This window comes from Copidosoma floridanum, unplaced genomic scaffold (assembly GCF_036245765.1).
Source record: "Copidosoma floridanum isolate Cflo_tuat_1 unplaced genomic scaffold, Cflo_Japanese_pri ptg000021l, whole genome shotgun sequence".
Classification (NCBI taxonomy): Eukaryota; Metazoa; Arthropoda; class Insecta; order Hymenoptera; family Encyrtidae; genus Copidosoma; species Copidosoma floridanum.
In genome coordinates, this window is record NW_028321898.1 from 14,957,168 (window position 1) to 14,981,026 (window position 23,859).

The following is a 23,859-nucleotide window of genomic DNA, read 5'->3' on the forward strand; positions in this document are numbered from 1 at the left end:
CTCTCTTAAGTGCAACTACTGTATTCACTCTCTCACTCTGACAATGAATTCCTTAATGAATGAAAAAAATTAAAAATGTATAAACTAACAAAATTTTTCGTTTATTAATTATAAAATTTTAGGTACATTCCGTTGATTACTAAATCTTCCGTAAATCTTACAATTATTTTTGACTTTACAATAATACTCTAACCTTAATTTGAAATTAATACTGTGTGTACTTAAATATGGCTTATTAACACAAATCTTAGGTGTAACAGTCTTCGTACAATTTTCAATTTACAAACATTATAATTATTTTAAAAACAGAAAGACGTTTGCATGTGTTACATAATTAAATCATAATTTTAATTTTTACATCCATGATTAAAAATAAGCTGATGAGTTTCACAATTAAAAAACTGTGGAACTGGTCCAGAAGTACATTCATCCTTGAATCGGTTTTCGTTATTAGTCTTATTCGCGTACTGAAGTTTTCCTTTTTTAAGGAAGGTTCGGAGATAAAAATTTTTTTGTATTGAAACTTGGCTTATCTAGATTTTCTGATTCGATATCATTAATTAAATTAAACAAATCTGCTTCAACTATTTCTTCAGAAAATTAATCAGACAAACTTTGATGTGATGGACCCCAGCAATCACAGTAGTCGTCACTTGTACAGGAAAGATTAAACAAGAAGTACTACCAGCAGTACTAAGTACTAATCTCTGAATTTTACAAAAATTTCTCTTTTATTTGCTATCACGTTATCAATATAACCTTGAGCAACATAATCAGATTTCCATCATCTAAGAGTCTTGACTTAGCCTAAATTAGCCCCTGCAAGAGAAAGAAAAGTGGCACCAGTACGTCGGAAGGTATGCCCTGTATACTCTTCTGGATTCGCCACATTGAGGTACAAAGCAATCTTTTTTGGTATCCCTCCAATTTTGTTTTTATCCACAGGTTGATTGATACACGTTCTACTTTTGTAACCCAAAAAAAATCTAGGAGTGTCGACAGTACTAGGTCTTAATCGAAGGTACTAATGTACCTTTCCATAAAATTTATGCTGCTCCCTAATTACAAAAGATCTATAGGGTAGTAAGTTTTTGTGTCTTAACAACAACTACAACTGTTTTTCTGCATCTTCAGTGTCATCCATAACTATGTTACAAATTTCTTGACACCTTAAAGTACCGCATAAGCCGAAAATTAACACTACTTGAAAGACAATACTTATATTAGAATATATTAATTCAGATACAGCTTTAAGTTTACTGTATATATATAAGAAATACTAAAATTTATTAATACCTTTGGAGCATAACAGATAATGTCATCACTATTTTCTATAAATTCAAGAACTTGAGCCGATGTAAAAGCTTTCGATTTTTTCGGTGTGCAACCTGTTGCAAACACTTTTAAAAAAGATTTAAAATTTTTTTTAATTTTCTAGATTTATGTTGTTTCTCAACTGCAAAGTATAGTTTTAAGCATGGACCATTTACTCCATAAAGTTGAAGGCTTACACTTTTCTGACAGTTTCTTAAAATACACAAGCAGCACCTTTTCTGTGTAGGAATCAGCTTTAGAATTCTTGCACCAGTTTATACAGGTGCTGTAACACAGCTCACATTTTGCACATGATTTCTTGGGTGATAATTTTTCAATTATTTTTTGTCTTTTAGCCTCAAAATCTCTAATAAATTCTTCTTCCTTGTTAGTATCTGAATCAGAGGATTCTTCATTCAACATTTTCAATACTGAAAGCAGAAACAATTTATTGAAAAAGTTGTGAACAAATTTTGAGTTAACAAAAAAAAAAACGTTTTTCAAGGTTACCTACACCACACGTGTGCACACTGTACTAAAACCACAAACTACTTCACGCACTGACGCTGATCACACATTTACCTGGATGTCATCTGCAGCCTACCGACTCAGAGGCGAAGAGGAAGCTTGTCTTTTACTGCAGCTTGGGTGGCGTGTACTGCTATAGTTACACCGACCGGCCGTCAAGACGTTTTTTTTTTACACTGATGCAGCTGCTTAAGGGCTACTGCGATATTTGCAGACGCGTCCACTAGCACTCACGAGAAAATGAGACAAGAAAGAGAATCAGCGAACGGATAACAAAAAGCTTTGATTGAGCATACGAGCGCAGTGTATATTACACATATATGTATTAATAAGGCTTAAGTTGTATGAACTTTCTACCCGGCATGATGAAACAGAACATTACAATACGAGTGCGCTGGGAAGGCGATTGACGCACGCGTGTTAGTCCTAACCTCTCGCAAGTGTAGTGTATACAACTTTTCGATGTAGCGTGCGCGGGGAACGAGATTATGGACCATCTAATATGGCTTTACAAAGACCTCGACGTACACACGCACTCGTACGAGTGCATAGCACGAGCTGTGAGTAGCGTGTGTAAATCGAGGTCTTTAGAGCCATGACAGATGACTCATAATTGAGTCCCCACGCACGACGTGTCGAAACAGTACATTACGATACTAGTGAGATAGGAAGGTGATTGACGCATGTGTGGTGTATACAACTTTTTGACACATATCGTGCTCGAGGAACAATATTATGAGCCATCTAATGTGGCACATAATCTCGTTCCCCGCGCACGGCGTGTTGAAAAATCGTATACGCTCCACGGGAACAAAAGTATGCCGCTCACTTATGGCATACTAAAGGATGCCATGAAAAGAGAGAAAACATTACTATGTGTTTTGTTACGGGAGCACGCTAAGACTCATCAGTACCCTTAGACACTTATATCGGTGTGGGTACTCTAGCTCATCTTAAACGCCCTTATATACTCACCAACATGAAATTCGGACACTTGCGAGAAGGTTCATATTAACGGTCTCACACTTAGCGGATGGTTGGGAAGGTCAGAGAGCAGTAGTGTATATGTGTGTGAGAGTCCTCACACACTCCTGGAGTATGGTGCCCTCGCTTCGCTCCAGGGCCAACTACTCACTCAGAAGGAATGGCATACTTCGTTCCTTTAGTGCGTAATATACTATGTGTTATTTTTTTGAAAAACACTTTATTTAAACTATTGTGGTTCTCAAAGCGATTTGGATAATAGTAATATTTTTATTTAACATTAAAAATTAATATGGATTCATATAAATTAAACTATAAAAAATCTCATTTTTCGTCACGAAAAATCGCTGAAGAATGTGTACTTTAGTCAGTACAGTACTTAAAACTTGAAAATAATTATAGTTAATAGTACTAGACTGCTTGATAGACAGAAGTAACTTTGGAAAAGATACTCCATACAATTATAAGTTATGTGTTATGTGAAGAAGGCCCAAAATAATAAATCTCATTCGGTTTATCTTTGACATAGGCATCACTAAGGACGTTTGCATTGTAACCATTGCTTACAACTAAAGTATCCGTACCAGTTGCATGTATTGTTATGCAGAATAGATTACCTTTATAAAACGCTTATATAGGAAGTTATTTTGGAAACAATAGTATAATAATAATAATATACAGTAGGAAAGTACTTTATTAAATTATTATAATATTAAGTTTGATATGTTGAAAACATCATTGTTCATTGCATAAGAACTTGTTAGCCTTTTTTTCTACCTATCTTAAAAAATATTGCTCTGCAAGAAAAACATTCTAATAAAAAGTCGTTTAAGTGATGATCCTGCATAAGGACTGTAAGTATTTAGTAAGTGAGAATAAGTAATAGTAAAAGTAGGCACTAGATAAATTATTAGTCCTGCTGTCCTCTGGTAACTGATTTTTTAATACTTTCTAAGTACCTAGTGATAAGGGCTCTGGAAAAGAGATTAAAAAAAAGATTTTCGGTACTTATGGTCAAGGAAGTATCATTTTTGTTACTGGTCAGAGTGCCCATCATAGTTGACTAATATAAGTGTTCACATAAATTTATCACTAGAGAAGAAGACTAAAATCAGTATATGTATACCTAATGAAGTGGAGCAAAGATAAGATGCAATTCCTTTAGCTTCTCCCTTATTTTGGCTTATCTTAATTTTGGTCCTGGCCTTCACACCCCTGCAGCTCTCAACTATTCCCACAGCCCCCCCCCCAGTGGTATCATTACCCCCACCAACCCCGCAAAATTTTTCTTGACCCTACACCCCTCCCCCACAGCCTCTGACATCTTTTTTGTGGAATCTAACTAAAACCTTACTAACCATCATGGACTCTCACACTTATCCACACGCACATATATTTATAAATATTTAATGTTGAATCTTATTTTAGCAGCTAATTACGATAAAACATAAACTTTAAAAATAAACATATTGATGAATACATGTTAGTGGATGTTATTTTCAGGTATTATTTATATTAATGGCATGGTGAATATATTAGGATATCGTTTTTGTTATTTTGAGATATACTACTTTTTATCAAGAAGCCTCACCCCCCTTCACCGACTATACGTGAACTTGAATATTTACTTTTGAATATTTATTTTTATATTTATTGCCCTATAAAGGAGGTTAGCTTACAGAAACAATATGGAATTTAAAAAATGTTTATTATCATTATACGGTAAAATTAAAATAGTCTTCTCTTTTAAATGTAAAAAAATTAAGAACATGTTCACAAATCTTGACGAGGGAGGTTTATTTAAATACAATGGGCTAATCCCTATCGGAATTTTTTATCACGGAGAAAATTCTTCATGACGAGTGTACAATAAAAAATATAGGAGGAGTGTACAATAAAAAATACAGGATCAAAGAATGCTTCTTTTACTATCACGAAAAAAAAATCAGGATATGGAGAATAAAAATGAAAGATACATGCAAACACTTCCTTATTATTGCACAAAGCTGGGTGGCCCTATTATCGACAGTCTAAGAAAAAATTTTAGGAAACGTATGTAATATCAAAATTATTCTACATTATTTTATTGTGATTTGAATCACTATCAATAGTTCAACTAATTTACTGTAAGTATACATTTCTCTAAATTGAATATTAATAAGCATGTTTATCGATTAAATGAAAAATTAAGTCCCTATTATTGATGCCTTTTGAGCTTAATATTTACTTATTTAAACTGTTTGTGCATGTCGTTGTGTTTAGATTAATGAAAATTCATAAGTTTTCTTCAAAGTAATCGATACGTACATCGATTTATCGCATCAAAAATAAATCCAAACAAAAATCATGGAATAAAACATTGAGATTAGATACAATACTGAGTATTGATGTTTGATGACATCAATTTTATATGAATGAAACAGGTAGTGCATCTACTATCAATTTTGTTGTTAATAAAAAATAAAGAAAAAAAAATTTCTCAAATGTCTTATTTTTAACATGAAAACTCTAAACTCTTTTTTCCTCTGATATTTACTCACCATGTAAAAAATTTTTTTTTTTAAATAAGTACAAATTATATCAGTGCAAATCGGATACCTGCTAAACAATTCGCTTTGCCCTACCCTTTTTGTCCGAGCACACGTTCTTTTATTGAAGCAATGCTAACCTCAAAAATTCTAAAATAAAATGTCAACATTTTTGGCTCAATTTACACTTCAATAGGCTCAAATTTATAGAAAATTATCCATGATACACTGAATGTATTTGTTTTTGACTGGTGACAAAATAGATACTTCTAATTTTTTGTAACAAATTCATTATTTTTTGAAAATTGTGCGTCACTACGCCATACCATTGTGTTATGGCTTGTTCAAGACTGAGCGAAACTTGGAAGTACTCGGGTAACCTCGACATACCCATACCTTGCCCTTAGCACACATACACCTATCTGCTCTAGGGCATCCTCCCCTATGTATTAGATTAATAAATTAATATACAGTCAAATCCGCTTAATAGGGATACCTTGAGCGGTTGTCTATTTGTCCCAATTATCCGACCGTCCCGATTAACCGATGAAGATTACCTAAACTTTTTTGTATAGTAATATACATTCTTCTTTGTAATAATAATTTTTCTGTCATGCTTTGTCGGGCTTCGGACTGTCTGCTTAAACACAGGCGCATTTAAACAATTATAATTATTTTAGTTAAGTATTTTTTTTTTTTTAAATAATACAAGTACGTGTCGTGAACTAAATTTTTACATATGTATGTATTTAGTTTTTTAATTGTTGAAGAATACATAAAATCGTCAATTTTTGTTTGTTATAATTTTTTAAGTTTTTGTGCATAATGAAAGTCCGCACAAACGTCAAGTAAATTTTTTGAAGCCGATATTTTACAAGAAGAACAATTTCAATGTTTTTTATGCATTTTTCAGCTTCTTTTGTCCAAATTTTGACAGATTTAAAACCATCGTTGCCATCATGATTTATATCTGATTCGTCTACTTGCAAACTTTTTTCAACAATTTCGTCGATAATGCTATCTTCAGTCATGCTTTGATCAAAACACATTGTACTTTCATCGATAGGTTTTCCCGTTTTTGACTCGCTGTATTACGTCATTTTCAATAGGAAATAAAGGAGAATACGGTATATTTGCTGATAGTCTGTAACCACAACATGCGAAGCAATGCTGAAGTGTATAAGCCGTTACTTTTCTCCAACTTTTATAGTTAAATTGTACAGCTTAAAAAATACTTATTTTCGAACTTATATCGATTGTACTTGTGGATAAAGTCTTTGATAATTTTTAAAACATGATTGATCAATTTGGAACGATAGTGAGCTTGTAACTACTTCATAATTCCCATGTCAAGTGGCTGGATTGGAGAAGTTGTATTCGGAGATATAAATTTTAGAATAATGTTTTTCAAACCATTTAAATAAGGATGAGGCCCCACATAATCTACCAGCAATGAAATTTTTCTTGAATTTTATTGGAGCTCTTCATCTCATCTTTTATCCACGATGTAAAAGTGGTTGCTGTCATCCAAGCACTTTTGTTGGCTCGATAAGTAACAGGTAAATTTTAGATTTTAATATTTCAAAAACATCTAGGTTTTGCTGATTTTCCGATAATTAATATTGTATTTCATCGGAGCCTGACATATAACAACAACATAAGATTGTGAATCGGTCCATGGCTTTTTTCGATCCTTCTCGTGTCTCTTGCTTATATCACAGAGAACCATCTGGAGTCGCATGGTAAAATAAGCCAGCTTCGTCTGAATTATAAATGTCGTAAGGAGAAAATTTTCCAAAGATTTCTGGCAACTTTAATGAAATCCACTCATCAGCTCCAATCTAACCGGCTCTCCGCTACTCCACGCTCTGTAACTCTAGAAACCATTTATCCATAGCTTCATCAACTTCTGGATCTTTTCCCTCTCGCTTTTTTTTTGGTTTGTAGGTCCTCTTTTCCCTTCATTACACTACTTCCACTTCTCTCGGATCTCATTTTCACTTTGTTTTAACCAATTTATTACTGATTTTGATACACTGATTTTTTTTCTAACTCTCTAATACTTGTATTCTGAGTGAAAGTTTTTATTTTATCAGAAACATAGGTTTTCTGTTTTAAAGACAAGTCTTTCCGAGGCATGGCGTACAAACTAGATACTTACTCAACAGCAAAACAACAAAGATCTGAGGAAACTCAAATTATTATTGATTGTTTACACTACGTTAATAGACACGTGAATAGCAAAACGATGCTTAACGATAAGGACCGGTTAGAACTTGATACGAAATCACGTCATACATTATTTATTGTTAATTTTTTACATTGTAGATATGCATAGAAACGTGAACATCGAGGAAATATTATATTTGACAATTCGCTATGAGACGCGGCTACTAGCGCCGAAGAGTCCTTACAAAAGTAAGTGAAGTGGCTGAAGTTGAAAGTAAAACCTTCACCATTTTAAGTGTTCAAAAGAAAACCGCAAAAATTTAGCGCCGTTGTAAAATGTAAAAAAGCATCATGCGGCGATGACTGGAACTAAAACTTTTCCCTCACATGTCATGACGAATACGTATTATAGGAAATTCGTGTTTGAACAAAATAATTTTTGTAATTTTTGTCCCTTATAACCGATATTTTGTCCCGCTTAAAAGGGGTTTAATTACATTAAAAGAAAATATTTGTTTCGAGACTTACTTCAATTGTCCCAATTAAGCGGTTTTCCCCTTTAAGCGTTGTCCCTATTAAGGGGATTTGACTGTAGTAATATGGTGAGTGCTAACCTGAGTCACGATAATAATATTCAGGTAGTAATAATAGTATTTCGAATAACTGGTAGATATAATAAGTGGTTCGAATAACTTTGAGGAATATTTAACAGTAATAATAGTAATAAAATAACAATAATTTAAAAATAGCAGTACTGTTATAAAAATCTAAGTATAGTACAGGTAGTAACTGATAGTAAATGAACAGATATGAGTTTCTTGATCTTGAAGGGGGTAGTGTCACAAAATTCAAAAATTTAGGAACACCTTGGAAACATTTGTATAAGCTAACAAACATATGTAGAATCACATATTAAAATTTCAGATACCCTAGCTTCACTCTTTTCGAGAAATAAATTATTTATCTAACACGTACTCTTATCGGAAAAAGAGTATTTTACGGATTGCGATTTAAAAAATTTCAGACTTTGCTGAAATTGAAAGATATTGTAAAGTAGTATGTTTTAAACGTCATATTTCAAGAACAGCACTCGTAGCTTCACCATTGTTTAGTTATAACAAATTAAAAGTGTGTATTTAAAGATCCGTGAAGATGTTGCAACGGAGATCTTATCACCAACTCAACGTTGACGTACAATATAACCTCCGAACGTATCCTATACTTATACGTATAGATATATGGAGAGCTTTCGCCTCATGCAGGGCGATGCAGTTTATTTTCACTTGTCTGTGTCGGAACACATAATGTATTTCAGAACACGCATTGACTATACATTGTGATACTACGCCCTTACTAGAATTTGTGTTTATATGTGAGTACAATTTGCATCCAGTACGTCGTTGCGAGCCTAAAATGACTTACATTTTTTCACGATGAAGCTAGATGTTAGTTCTTTGAGTGTATTCAGTGACAATGGCAAATGTTGAGTTATGTCCCATGTTGATAAAAAAAAAAAGTTGCGTCTCGATGATCTTATTGAATCGTATGGTTGAGTTCTATGCTGATAATTAAACCGATAAATCATAATTAAATAGTGAATTATGCAGCTTGTGAGCGAGGTTAACAATCTCTCTGATTTCACATGAATAAACGCCCGAGGCGCGAAGCGAGACAAAAGTTCCTTCTTTCGGCGCAGTATGGTAATAGTATATTACGCACCTAGTGAGCGAGAAGAATGTCGCAGATTTTACGTGAATAAACGCCCGAGGCGAAGCCAAGGGCAGATAACGTGAAATCTAGGACATTTCTTAACCTTCGAACGTGGTACGGATTCTGTTATTCATCAATTCTGCACCTAGAGAAGAGATTTTCGTTCAAACGAGAATCTCTTCTTTCTGTGCAGGATTAGTAAAAAATATAATACACACTACGTCTCAGTTTCGCCTCAGGCGTTTATTCGCGTGAAATTTAAGACATTTTTTAAACCTCACTCACTAGGTGCGGAATATACTATTCTGTAACACTTTATCTAGGCTTTGAAATTGAAATGTACAAAATAAAAAAGTGTATGATAAGTATAGATTGATAGTGTCATCAAAATAGTAATCATGTTTACTACTAAAATTTAATTTACTTATCGTTACTTTGCTAAATTCAAATACTGTACAAAGAATCAGTATTGCCTAGTACTGCGAAGCAAACACTTAATATAACACTCAATATATATATACATACACGTAATAATGTACTGTCAATGTTATTATCATCATATAATCATTATACATATATTTTTTGGCGTTATTACAACTTCGTTTTTAATGCTCGTATCATATTGTCTTTTACTTCCCCGATTGTACATGACCGTGTATCGAGAACGTATCATCATAATGTTTCTATCACTTTTTAATTTTATTTTTCTCAAAGTAATTTTAAATACTTATCCTTAACCAGTTTCATGAATTCGTAAGACTTTAAAAAAAGATTTTAAATTACAATGAACAGTAGACATTGGTAAAAGACCGTAGAAGTCATTTTTAAGACCTTAAAAAATTTTAAACAACGTTTACTGTTAGGATGGTAACTAATACCTAATTAAAATAAAAAGATACTTACTACTAAATTTCTAAAGTAGTTAAACTGAAAGTACGCCATTATTTTACAAAAAAGTTTATATTACTTAGATTGGTAAGACGTTAGAAAATTTCACTTTCTTTGTACGTCCTTGCAGCTCTCCCTCTAGACCATCTTTGCGATTCCTAAAAATGGCAGCCACAAACAATTATTTGATTATTAATTACTTATAAATTTTTATGATCGTTAAAATTTTTGTCACACTGTAATAGTAACTGAATATACTAGTTTGGTTGAAATTTTAACAGATTTTTTCAAAGTTTAAGGTTATTAATAAATATTTTTACTAACACAATTTTTCTGGAGCATTTTTTTTATTTTAGATATAAAATTAAACAATTTTCTTCTCATTGAGGTTTGCTCGCTTAAAAATATATAGATAGCTTTTGATTGAGCGAAAAAAATACCAATTTGGTTTATCACTAATGTTTGTACTTAATTATTAAATATTTGTACATAGCAGTAACAGATAGGATGAAATAAAAATAAAAATAAAAAATTAATAAGAAGGTCATAAAACATTGCAGTGATTGAAGGGTCCTCGGAACAAATTTTTCCACTTTATAACCTTAAAATAACACCTTCGCCGCTTGATTTCAGGTTCGTAGGCGGAAAAATAGTACACGAATCTCCTTTGAAATGGCTTTTTTACGATTCTTCATATGTTCCTCACCTTTGGCCCGTTCCATCAACCTCCCGATTCGTAATTCGAAGCCTTTGTGAAATCATACATAATATATTAGTAACACATTTTATGTTTTGAGAAGCAGACTGCGCACTTCTTACTGAATTACGTAAAAATTGCGTTAGAAGGGCATCTACTTCTCAAACCTTACGATTTGCTACTAGGGATACTATTACTGTGCTGTCCTTCAATTACAGTATTTAATTTGGATTCATAAGTTATAGTAAATGCAGTTTGACCCTTATGATGGACGTCTCGTATACACGATGGAATTTCTTAATTGTGGCTGAATTTTGAATATTATAAGAAAAATGACCTGCCAAGATTTCCATCAGTTTGAGCAAGATTTGATCGTTCTATTTGCAGAACCTTAAACAACTGTAAATCTTTTTACTCCTTATTCTATAGCTTGTTCAACACAGCCAAGCAAATTCCTATTCGTTGAAGTTATTAAAAAAATACATAGTTAACTGTACATTAAAATGCACAGTTCTAAGACCAAATCTAGAGACACTTTAAAGAAAGAAGCATTTTTACGAGAAAAAATGATGAAGTTCCAAAATAGTCTAGTTTCTTGGTTTCAATACATTCAGGTAATTTCCAAAAAAACTTTACACGTGTAGATTTTAAAAATACGTATACTTTAATAGTATAATGTGTTATTTTCTAACATCAACTTGTTTCAGGAAATGTCCAAAAAAATTTTGCTAATAAGGTGATTGCTACCGTTCAATATAAGAATGTCTTTATTTTAATAAATTATTTCCATTAAACAAAATTACAATCGTTTAAGCACACCAGTTCTTATACTGCCAGTCCAAAGCCTGTATAAAGTGTGACAGAACAATTGTCATGACTCATTGGCGTAATAACCAGGACAGAACTCGGTCATAAGATAAAATTGACGGGGGCGCAACTTGACTATATAAGTCATTAGTGTTATCTTAAAGAACGCAATTTGACCCCAGCCGTGACGATAGCCTAGGAGTTGCGAACCAGAACTTTCGTGTCTGAAATATGACTATGCTTGTACGAGATTTTTCGTGTGCCCAGCGTGTGTTAAACTAGAAACACGTAAGTAGCTCTTTTTTTGTGCAATAAATCTTATGCAGCTTTTTGATTTCGTCTAGTTCTCCAAAAAGAGTTGGGTAAGCGGTGCACCAGAGGTATTCTTAAGGTTAGCTGTTAACTTTAGTACATAATATGTGCTCAACATTGTGCAATGAACATATTTGTGTGTTTTAAGAACGTATTTTACACTAAAAAAATTTTTCATTTATTTTTCCACACTGCCCAGAAGGCAACTGAATGGGCTTTCTACTTACTGATGATTTTTATTTGTGCAATTTTAACAATGTATTATGTTAATTCAAATTGATGTTACAAACAATCGTTACGACAACTAAGGTAATAAAATGTTTTAAGATTTTAGTTTTTTTAGTAATGCAAAAAATAACTAAATATTTTAATTCATTCGTACATGTAAAGCTCTCGAAGCATTAATTTTTTTTTTTTTAAATAATCATATAACAACGTAAGGTTAATAAATCGTTACATGTATTCATATAACATAGTATAAGTACATGTACGAAAAAACTTAACATTATTACTGAATAATAGAAACCCTGAGAGTATCACCCAACTTCTAAGCCCAACATTATAACAAATAACTTATGTGAATAAGCAAACTCATAGACCTTTTTAATCCGAAGAGATAGAACCCCCCAAACCCATTATTAAATAAGAAAAAGAATTGAAAATTTATATACTTACAATTGTACATATGTTACATAGTTTATTTTTCTAATTTAAAGAACCCGTCTGTTTCTAACCTGATTCTTTGACCGATATATGGTATAAATTAATTATGTGTAAATAATTATTTGTCAAACAAAATTCAATTTCTTACAAGTTTAACTTTTATAATATAAATCTCAAAATAATGAAATACCATGACGAGATTGGTACATTAGAATTTTGTATAAATAGTTTTTCTACATGTATACAAATCCATCATATTAAGAATCAATTTTGTTAAAAAATGTATGTAATTCTAGATATTCTATAATGCTTGAAAAAAACTTTTTTTAACGAAATAATTTTATCATAGAATAAGACCTCATCATGTCATGTATTATTATTGAATAATAAAATAATAATGAATACAATAACTCTTAAGTGAATGTAAGGAGTCTTATCGATAAATATGAAAATTTTTAATTCAAAAAAGTGTCTAATGGTGGTACTGTCATACTTTGTATTTATTAAAAACAAAACAATGTTTCGGCCGTTTGGACTATGTCCCGGCCCTCATCAGGTACAAAAATGTCTGACTTTTACGAAAGGGATGTAAAATCGTAATAAATTAAATGAATTTAATGTAGTGTGAGCAATGAATTACAATACGATTTTACATCCCTTTCGTAAGAGTCAGAGAATTTTGTACCTGATGAGGGCCAGGACATTGTCCAAACGACCGAAACGTCGTTTTGTTTTTTAATAAATACAAAATATGACAGTACCACTATTAGACGTTGTTTTTAATTATTTATCAACTGTCATCGGACGTCTTATTTGTATAAAAATTTTTAGTTCCAGTATATTTGTTAATTAAAATTTTCTTTCCAAACAATATTTTCGATTTCGCGAAGTATTATCTTTTTCTACTTGAATAAATACGTTATTTTTATTTTTGTAACGTAAGAAAGCTACATATAATTAGCCATGAGAAAATACCGGTTTTCTTTAGTATAAACCTACATTATCGAAACTAACTTTGACGTTGAAATTTATCGATAGTCATAGCAAAAGCCACAACTCTTGAGAACTGTTACGATATAAAATGAAGGGTAGTGAAGAGGTCATTCTAGTGTTTTAAGTTATATTTGAAATAAAAACTTCATATCTAATTTTCTCTCCAGTTATTATTTCTTTTTCTATATTGTATTTTAATAACTTAAGTAGTAGTTGTTAATTGGGTACTACTATACAAACCCTCTCATATACTTGGACTTATAATTTTCATTACTATTGTACCAATTTTTCAATCAAGTTCATATGGTGATAAACCTTAACAGATACTATACAACTTTTTTATTAGAATATTTATGTAAATATTGTTATCTGACGTATTAACAATTTTTAATTTTTTTATTTTAATAGGTCATTTAAATTGCTATTTATTTGGTTATTTTCTTTTTTTCTAAAAAAATCTATTCATCTCCAGCCTATTCTTTTTGTGTACGTACTAAAAAGCAGCTATTTAATACGTGTAGTGGTAAGTAGTTAATACTTCTATTCGTTAGATTTTTAAGTTGTTTTGAATGGATCAACTTTTTCACTCTCCTTACAATAATTTAGATAGTTTAGTTGTTAAGTAGTAATTGTGTAAGATAGTTGTATGTGTGATTCGCTTAGGTTTTAACAAACATTCCTAATTTCTTTAGAGAAAAGTCGTAGTTCTCTGAATCTAGTCAAAGCCTCCTTCCAATACAACCCTTAAGTGTCTTAGGTTATTTATTTTTTAAGAATTATAGTATTACTTGGTTAATAGGATTGCTGGTTGGCATCATTTTGAGATTTTTCGAGTACTGGTGAGAAAAACCGTAATCTTTAAAAAAAGTCATCAAACATCAAAGCAAAAAGCTACAATAAAAAGAGAGTAATATTTATTGACTTATGATAGTAATTTGATAAGTTGATATAATATTGATCCTGCAATTAATTGTTTCACTAGATACAACATAAGTAATTAAAAAATTTTCGAAACACCATTTTTGATAGTTGTAATAATAAATATTTTCACAATCAATTTAACTTTACAAGAATACATAACAAAAAATATATAATTTAAAATTACTTTTTGTACCGTAAAGTGTTACAAACCCTTCCATATAATTATATCATTATAAGGCTAATCAAAATACAATCACAAATTTTTCCAATCTTTGTCATGCTGAATCAAAGTCGATTAGGTTGTAACATACATAAATTATATATTTTTAAATAGTTATTTTGAGATTTGTGCCAAGTAGCCACCCTTAGCTAGGTGCCACAATGCTCTGTTTTTAAAGGAATAAAATCAGAGTGTTTAATTCGGTCGTATATAATAATTACTTATTTACGTCACTTAATGATATTTGATAAAAATTATAAAAGATAATTGAATGAAGTATCATGTATAGAATACAACCTTAAATTAAATTTCTATATAGATGACAAAGAGCTCCATTAAAAAACGCTCGGAGTAGTAACTATTGTAATTGTTATGAATAAGTATATAATTTTAATAGTCTAACAGCAATACATAATAAAGAATATTCAATTAAGATCTACTTTTTACAGTATAAACTATTATACAACTAAACAAGTATTTGTTCTTACTTAAAAAAAATTATGTTATTTAACAATTGTGAGGGGAAAAAAAAATTAAAACCATCATCCAATAGTGGAAGGTTAGATTAAAATATGGAGCTTGCAAGAGTAGAGCCCTACTCATATACATATATACATACATTTTTGCTATCTGAGGTGTTGATTCCTGTAATACAAATTTTAAAATTTTTCGTTGACAATTTACTTGAGAATTGAGTTGTAAATACTATTTTGCTAGACTCTATCTCTCATTTTTGGTGTACCCTTCATAAAATGCTAATAAAGTGGAGAATCCAGGGCCCTTTACCAAAATAAGCGATGTATTATAAAATAGAATCTTCTTCCCAGGAAGAACGGAAGCTGTGGTTATTACACTTATGTTTGTCTATAATTAGCAAAAACTATTGAACAAATCTTCGACTTTCAAGCACATCACTTATTTACGTAAGGGCCCACGTTACGAGATTTCATCGTAACGCATAGTGCTGGATCTTATGTATCTATCAAACAGCAATGTTTGGTAATGCTGCTCATAATTATTGCTGATCATCTCATCTTACTAATACATAAATAAAAATCCAAAAAAGCGTTGTAGTCGCCAACCACGAACACTATTCAATTGATTTTGATAAAATTTTGCTTCCTAATTCTTTTGGTCTTGAAAAAAACTAATAGTTATAGCAATAAATAAGCTCAAAGCTTTGCAATAAGAACGCTATTGCCTTGTGCTTTAGTTAAGTAGGATCTGCTAGGTAGCATCGATGTAAAATTGAAGCCACCAGCAGTGAAATTTAGCGAATTCAGTTGTAATTATCCTGAACAGAAAGTGGATTATCATTCACTTCGTGCAGCAATTTGAGATAACGCCACCTTCAGGGGAAAAGATATTGATGCTAACTAACAAGAATACACATCATCAGATAGACAATGCTAGATTACAAGTGTTTATTTCAATAATAATGATAATTTTTTTAATTTCATGAAAAAAAAAGTAAAGTTCTTGTATGAGTTGGGTATAAGGCGTGTGAGTAAGCATAATAAATATTACTTTTAAATGCGTTAATTTAAAAGTACTTCATGAAATAAATTGATGTTCAAGAAAAATCGCAATACTTACTTACAAAATACAATAATGAAAGAAAAAAACAATTTTTTTATTGAGGTACTATTAAATAGGTAGTTTTTGGCATGAAAGTATATTTAACACCCAAAAAAATTAAGTAAGTTGTTATATATATATATATGTTACTGTTAAAATAAACCATTGCAACAGGTCATTGTCCATCAGATTCTCTGTATTCTTGTTAGATAGCATCGACAACTTTTTCCCTGCAGGTGGCGTTCTTTCAAATGGCTGCCTGAAGCGAACAGTCGTTTACTGGCAGTACGTCGAGAACAGAGCTTTTAGACGTGTATCAAGGGGCTGCGTTCACAGTGAGAAAATTTTCTGGCAGCCAAGAATACTGGTACCCTTGAACTCCGAATGACCCTAGCGCCATCTAGCATGATTTCGTGTTTCAAGAAAATCCCTAGGACTCTAGGTTAGCTGAGTATTCAACTAAGCAGAGCATGCCAACGTAGCTCGTGTAAACCCCGAATATGGCACGGATATAACACGAAAGTCTTGGGTGATGCCTTACTTAACTTGCGTATGCACTTGTAAGCGACCCAATTCCTAGTTAGCATAGTATAATCTAACGAAATTAAACCTATGACTATGCCACCGTAGCTTCCTTGAATTTTAATCGTACAATTATGCATATTGAATTGAATAGTTTTGTATTGGCTTTGAACGTTACATCAGGTGTGTTTTGGTGCCATCTAACGTGCCCCTGTTTATTATAGGCTATGCGTAACGAGACTACCTATCACGTCTTATCGTCTTGATCTATGACCAGTGATTCCAGCCCCACCTAGCTATATTTGGTATTTATGTACTTATCAGACGTTTTTGAGTGGCATCTAACATGCCCCATGCGTGGCCCCGCGTATCAGACGTACCTCAGCATAACCGAAAATATTCTCCAGCTATTCAGCACGTGTGCAATGTTCGAGGGAGTACCAACTGATCAATTTTTTTTTATATGCAACCGTCTTCACGTTAGACAAGCCCTAGTGCTACCTGACACGTTGGTGCGTCTTTGGCATATCACAGCATCACCTAAAATTGTCCCCACACGTCCGTGAGCCTTTACTGTGCTCAAGTTGCAACCTTGTTTGTTCCTCGCAGGGATGCGAGTGTTAGGCAGAACCTAGTGACAGTGTCTTCCACCGTAAGACCTTACGTGCTCTGGCACCAGCCAGACAACTATTGGGTGTCTCTTACACCCCTGCGAATGCGAAAAATCCTAAATTGTCTAGAAAGTTTAACAATGTGCTTTGTCTACTCAACAGTGATTCGCCGGGCAAAGCTTAGGTATACCGATGCAACAGCTTTCACGATAGGATCCGATGCTAGTCAAGGATAGTTGAGGCTGCAAATAATCACTGATCCTGGATATACTCAGCTAACCTAGAGTCCTAAGGATTTTCTTGAAACACAAAATCATGCTAGATGGCGCTAGAGTCATTCGGAGTTCAAGGGTACCAGTATTCTCGGCTGCCAGAAAATTTTCTCACTGTGAACGCAGCCAAGGAGAACAACCTTAAGTAGTGCAGGCAGTCACATCTGCTGAAATATTATCAGCCTCTGACAGGAAGTATCACCATTGGTCTTTTTTAGATCCATCACAAATTTCTACGTTTATTAAACCACCATCAATCGCATAGGTTCTTTTAAATCTTACATTAAATTATCTTGCCAACAAAGAACTTTTTCTACCCAGGGTACACCTACCCTCAAAAACGCTCAAGGTAGAATAAATTATTCACAGATACTTAACAACAAAGCAGAACCATATTCAACCAACAAAAATGTATTACTGAAAATAACTGTTATAAAATCTTTTTTATATCATGTAATAGATGGTAATATTATAATGGTCTCAGATATGGACTTTCCAGATTATTTGTATTAGTTATTATTGGTTATTACTAAGAATTAGCTTTTAAGACTTACCCTAGCTTTTGATGCAGATTGGAGATTGATGCTCATTTAGAAACTTAATGTAACTTTTATTGATACAAATGAACTCAACATTTACTTTGCTGTATTTCTTGTAATTTTTCTCACGCATTGTTTCATTTATTTTTTATTCTGTTTGTTCTGTAACTACTTAACAATTATATTTATTTAAATAGAAAACAATAATTCTTGCTTATGATAAAAAAATGTTTATTTTTTTGAAAGTTGTTTTGTCTTTTTCTAATATCTTTGTCGGAGCAGCTAGAGTCAGTCTGCCTGTAGCACGTAAAGGTAAAGCAACTTATTGTACTCATTTGACAGATTTATTATCTGTAAGGAGTCTTGACGCTCATTACCTATAGAATATAAAGCTGTACTTTAACATTGATAAAAGTAGTCTCTGAGAAAACAATTTGACTAATTCCTTATAATAATTGCAGTCAGTGCTCTTTTATTAATACTGATACTTGAGTGCATGAAAGGTAACTACCTACTGTCCTAATCTACATCATGGCCTCAAGCTGTTAGAGCACAGCCATGACACCCCTGTAATACAGTTAATCGTAGAGAATATGAAACAGGGAATTGAGTTAAATATGTGACATTCAACAGGCTGAATTGCACCTGTTAGCAATGTACCGAATGAACGAAATCAGACCCTATTAGTGTTATGATGACGAAATTATTAACTTACTCCTGTATTTTGGTTTTTTTTATGTACCTAAATTATTAATTTTTTCATCATAATACTAAATTATAAATTTTTTTTTGTCATTATAGTAGATGTTTACTTAAGATAGAGTATCATGGATCACTACTAAACTAATTAGTAGTGTTGATTCAAAAGGTTTTTGAATAAGCATATCAAATTCATCATATCCTTCATATTGATCCGAAAAATGATTCTTAAGTAGGAAAAGGTTAATTTAGTGATTTTTGTGCCCAGATAAATATATCTTAAGCATTCATTTTACTAATTATGTATAACGAACTGATCTCTTCTCTCAATTTTCTTACAACATTACTTTTTCGTCAAGTATTGGTAAGTTGAATGAAAGCGCATTTTTGTGTAGTTAAGGGGGATGACTTTTTAAGTTTACTCAGTACAAATTTTTTTAAGTAATGGAAACGAAAGTTGTATAAACTGAGTGCACATATTATGATCTACTAAATCACTTACTGAGAGAGACGGTAAAAGAATTGTAAGAGGATATGTCTTTTTGTAAGTAATGCGGCACTTTTGCTGTGTTTCTCTGTGTGTGATTTAGCAGCTCCCGAAATATACCCAGTCTGTACTATGCAACATCTTCGATTATAATAAGCTCCTCTCCTTTTTCCACGTCTTCGCAAACAACCACTGAACCTCCGTAACAGCAATACTTAGATTTAAAAAAAATGGCCTTATCATCTTTAGGTGCAAATCCAAAATAAAATTTGTTTGGAGATTTGACGAATAATCTTATTTAAAACACAACAAACATTGAGAAGAGATTTACAGTTGATACTATTTGATCTATGAAGTAGATAAACTAAGTAATAATTTTATTCATTTAAATTTTTTTTTTTTTTTTATAGTATACTGCAGAACATAACTGGCTTGGACATACGAGTTAGGAAACTTGAACCACATTCAGAAAAACATAAGATTGAAATGACATCGTAAGTCTTATTCATATTAAAACATAAATTTAAGGTCCTAAAAAAATTTACTTTTTATCAAATACATATAATGAGATTTGACTGAAAATACGTTTTTTCAGAAGTGACATGTATCTATATGCCTTGGATACAAATAAAAACATCATGGTTGATATGGATACCTTACAAAGGTAGGTTATTTAAGAACTTTTGACTATACTCCATATGCTAGACAAATGTAAATTATGTATATAAGTTGTACTAAAAAAATTTTCGATTTTTTGATAAATTGCTGTCTAATATTTTGATTTTGATTGAGTTATCAAAAAATTATTTAATAAAAATGTATTGAAGTGTAATATCGTATGAGATACGTCCTTCGATAGAATCTTTTTTTTAAATATTATTTTGAATGATAAGGGTGAGATTACAATGGGAGCAGACTGCCAGACTCGCTCCCATTACAGCTGACTAGAGTGAGAGAGAGGTCTGATCACGTGATCGAAAGAGTGTAGTGGTCACGTGATCAGACCTCTCTCTTTCACTCCAGTCTACTGTAATGGGAGCGAGTCTGCCAGTGTACAGATTGCCAGACTCCATGTAATCTCACCCTAATCTATCAATGGATGCGTTTAGTGCAAAAGTAATCAGCTCTGCTCATAAAACATTTAACTTGTAACCAGTATCTTAAGACGCAAAAAATCATAATTCATACACCTACATTTAGGCTTGAAAAAATTTATTTTACTATTTTAATAATTACTAAAAAAATTACCAAATTACATTTTCAAAATAGTAAATATGTAAAAAAAAGTTCCAATTTTTGTACATTCTTACTGACATTTATACAAACAATAAGAGCTGACTATTCACAAAATTTGTATTCTAAAAGCATAACTTAGTATCTATTAGTTGTCAAATACTATTCACTAACTTAACGGGTTATAGTAAATGATGTTGTTTCTTACAAATAAGACTATTTAATCGAAAGAAAAAAAATTTATCAACTTTTTCCACAAGTCTGCATCATTACTTATAACCCTCGATAACTTCTTACTGAATGCAACCATATTCAGTCCTAAGTGTTGAAAACATTTTAAAAATTAAAATCTTTAGAACATAAATATTTTAATACAAGTTTGAGTGATATAAATCACCTGTAGTTGCACCTTGCAATAAAAAAAAAAACGATCTACTAAATATAAAAAAAAACATTAACTGTTGACTCTAACTTGTTTCTAATACGTTTTTGCTGATAAAAAAGTTATAATATTTTAAAATCATTAAAAATTAGATTTGGAGGTCATACCTACACACCGTAAAGAATTTTTTTGATTTTTTGACTCTCCTCTCCTTTATGGGTTTTGATTTTAAAATATTTTTATTGAGTCGAAGTAAAAATTTTTCAAACGAAGTACATAACATTAGTCGTAATAAATATTACGAAAAGTATGTATATCTTAACTTTTATTTAAAAATAAAATGAGATTAAACATCTTAGAATAAAAATAAAGAGTGTTTTGTCACACATAATCTGAATTTCTAGACTTCCCGCCCTTTCTCAGCCTGAACATTCATACGATTTAATCAAAACCCCCCTTTCGTGAAATTGCCCTTGATATTTGGATACAATGCTGTTAACAATTTTTTTTTTTTTTTTTTAAATTAAATGTATCATTTTTACAGGATTTTTCGCAATAAAAAATCTGAAATAATGCAACAGCTAAGGCAGTACAGGCTATTAGATATAGATGACAAATCCCGAAGTAACACTCAACACTACTTCCTTTCAACACTTGAGATGTTTGTAGTTGGAATGGGCTGTGTCATTTTTATCGGTGCTCTTATAACTGCTTTGTGTATATCATGCATACGACGCAACAAACGGTAAGAGAAAATCAAATTTTTGCTTGTACTATGAAATAACTATCAAGATCCTATTTGTTACATCTCACTTTTTCTTGACCATCTTTATTTTGAAGTCATTAGTGTACATGTACGAGAATTCCAAAGAAGCTGACTTCAATCAATTTAATAGATTTTTTGGTAGGGAATTCGCAAATATAACAATATTCTGGATGACACATTTGCACCTCTGAAAAATTACTTATAGTTTTTACAACAAGTGATTTAATCACACACTCACCTTTACACATTTTTTCACAAGCCAACGACATGTTCATGTCTGGACTATTATGTATTCTAGCAGAACCATCAAGTTGTCTGACAACTTTTTTCATAATATTAACCAGTATGAAATAGAACTACTATTAAAACTACTAGCACATAGATTCCCCAACTTTTTTTTTGTAGTACATTTTTTGAAAACTCAATCTACTTCATTTCTTGTACGACTACTGGAACAAAATTATATTTAGAAACAAACCTATCATTGAAATAGAAATTTTTTTTTTTCAGCAGGGAAACAAATTTAGAAATAAAAAAAGGAAGCCAAGATTTGTTAAAAATAGTCAAAGGAATTCAGAGATATGACTGATTTCACGTATACATGTACTTACACAAGCAGACACCTTAGATATAGTACTCTATTCCAATTTTATATTTTCTAATTGTACATACATTATATCTCTAGGGTAAAAAGTAAAAACTTTAGTGCCCGAAGAGCATGATTGTTGTACGTTTGTTACTGAGTCAAGTATATTATTTTTCTTACCAATGGCTCTTTATATGCTTAATCTATCTGTCTATTGCAACAGTTTAGAAATTTTTTTTAAACGTATTAGAGTTCCATAATATGGTATACATAGATCGATAGATACAAAAAATGATAGTGAAAAACTTAAGAAAACCAAAAAATCTATTTTTTATTATTTTGCCTTTTTATTGTATTGTATTTGCCTTTAATAATTCTTTGCAAAATTTTTTATCTACGATAAAAAAGTAGTCCTTTGTTCTATATTTTTCTAAAGAAAAATAAACAAAATAAGATGGTAGAATACCAAGTGTTAAAAATAGGTTAGAAAAATAAAATTACTATGTTATTTAGCTACTGTTATGGAGCAAACACCTTTCACACGGACGCATCACCTGGTTTTACCCTGGTTGAGCCAGGACAATCAAAAAATACACTTCAAAAACACTTGCTCTTCCCTTCATTTGTTGGTGGAAATCATAGCTATGATCCAGCTGCCTCACTCTCTGGAAAAATTCACCAGCGTGGCTTTAGCGAGCATGAACCTCATTGCGTTCGTTTTCACAGGTATTTATAATTTTTCCATCAGTTTTGATACCTTCTAAATAAACGTATTAGTTTTTTAGCCCGAAGAACTTTAGCTACTTCATCTTAAAAATATTATCACGTTAGATAAATACATTTTAAATTGAAAATCAGACATGAAATTTTTAAGATTATTGTTACTACCACAGATAATTTTCAGCTAGGCTGATGATCAACAGATTAAAAGGAATTTTTAACAAAATACTTACATACTTAGAAAACAAAAAATAGTTATTTACGTAACAAGGGCGGAAAAGACAATTTCCCGCACGAGTAGTGATTGACTCACACGAGTGGCCAGAGTTGACGGGAACGAGTACCAGTCACACGAATGCGTAGCACGAGTGTGATCGCAAGGTACGAGTTACCGTCACCGGCCACGAGTGCGAGTCTATCACACGAGTGCGGGAAATCGTCCCGCACGAGTTGCGTACAAGTTTTTTCGCAATTGGTGAGGAAAATAGATACAAAATAGGTAATAGAATTTTGATTTCCAGTGTGTAGCAAAATTTTTTCCGGTGTGTGGCAAAACCTTTGCCGCACACCTCTTCCGCACACTGTGCGGCAAAAATATTTGCCACACACCTTTTCCGCACACTATCTCGGAAAATCGATTTTCCACACCAATACCTGTGCGGAAAACACCCACTTTCCGCACACTATTGTGAAATAGTAGTTTTCCTACGAGTTTGAAAAGATTTTTGTT

At 32.0% G+C, this 23,859-nt stretch overlaps 1 protein-coding gene across 1 annotated transcript in view; it reads left to right on the top strand.

Moving 5' to 3' along the window:
* The window catches only part of Cad89D (cadherin 89D), a 278,532-nt gene that overhangs the window by 235,640 nt on the left and 19,033 nt on the right, over positions 1–23,859 (top strand). Inside the window, exons 20-23 of the mRNA XM_089594166.1 lie at positions 19,853–19,936; positions 20,038–20,106; positions 21,602–21,802; positions 22,923–23,135. Coding sequence (XP_089450292.1) covers positions 19,853–19,936; positions 20,038–20,106; positions 21,602–21,802; positions 22,923–23,135 — 567 coding nt within the window. The remainder of the gene's footprint in view (positions 1–19,852; positions 19,937–20,037; positions 20,107–21,601; positions 21,803–22,922; positions 23,136–23,859) is intronic.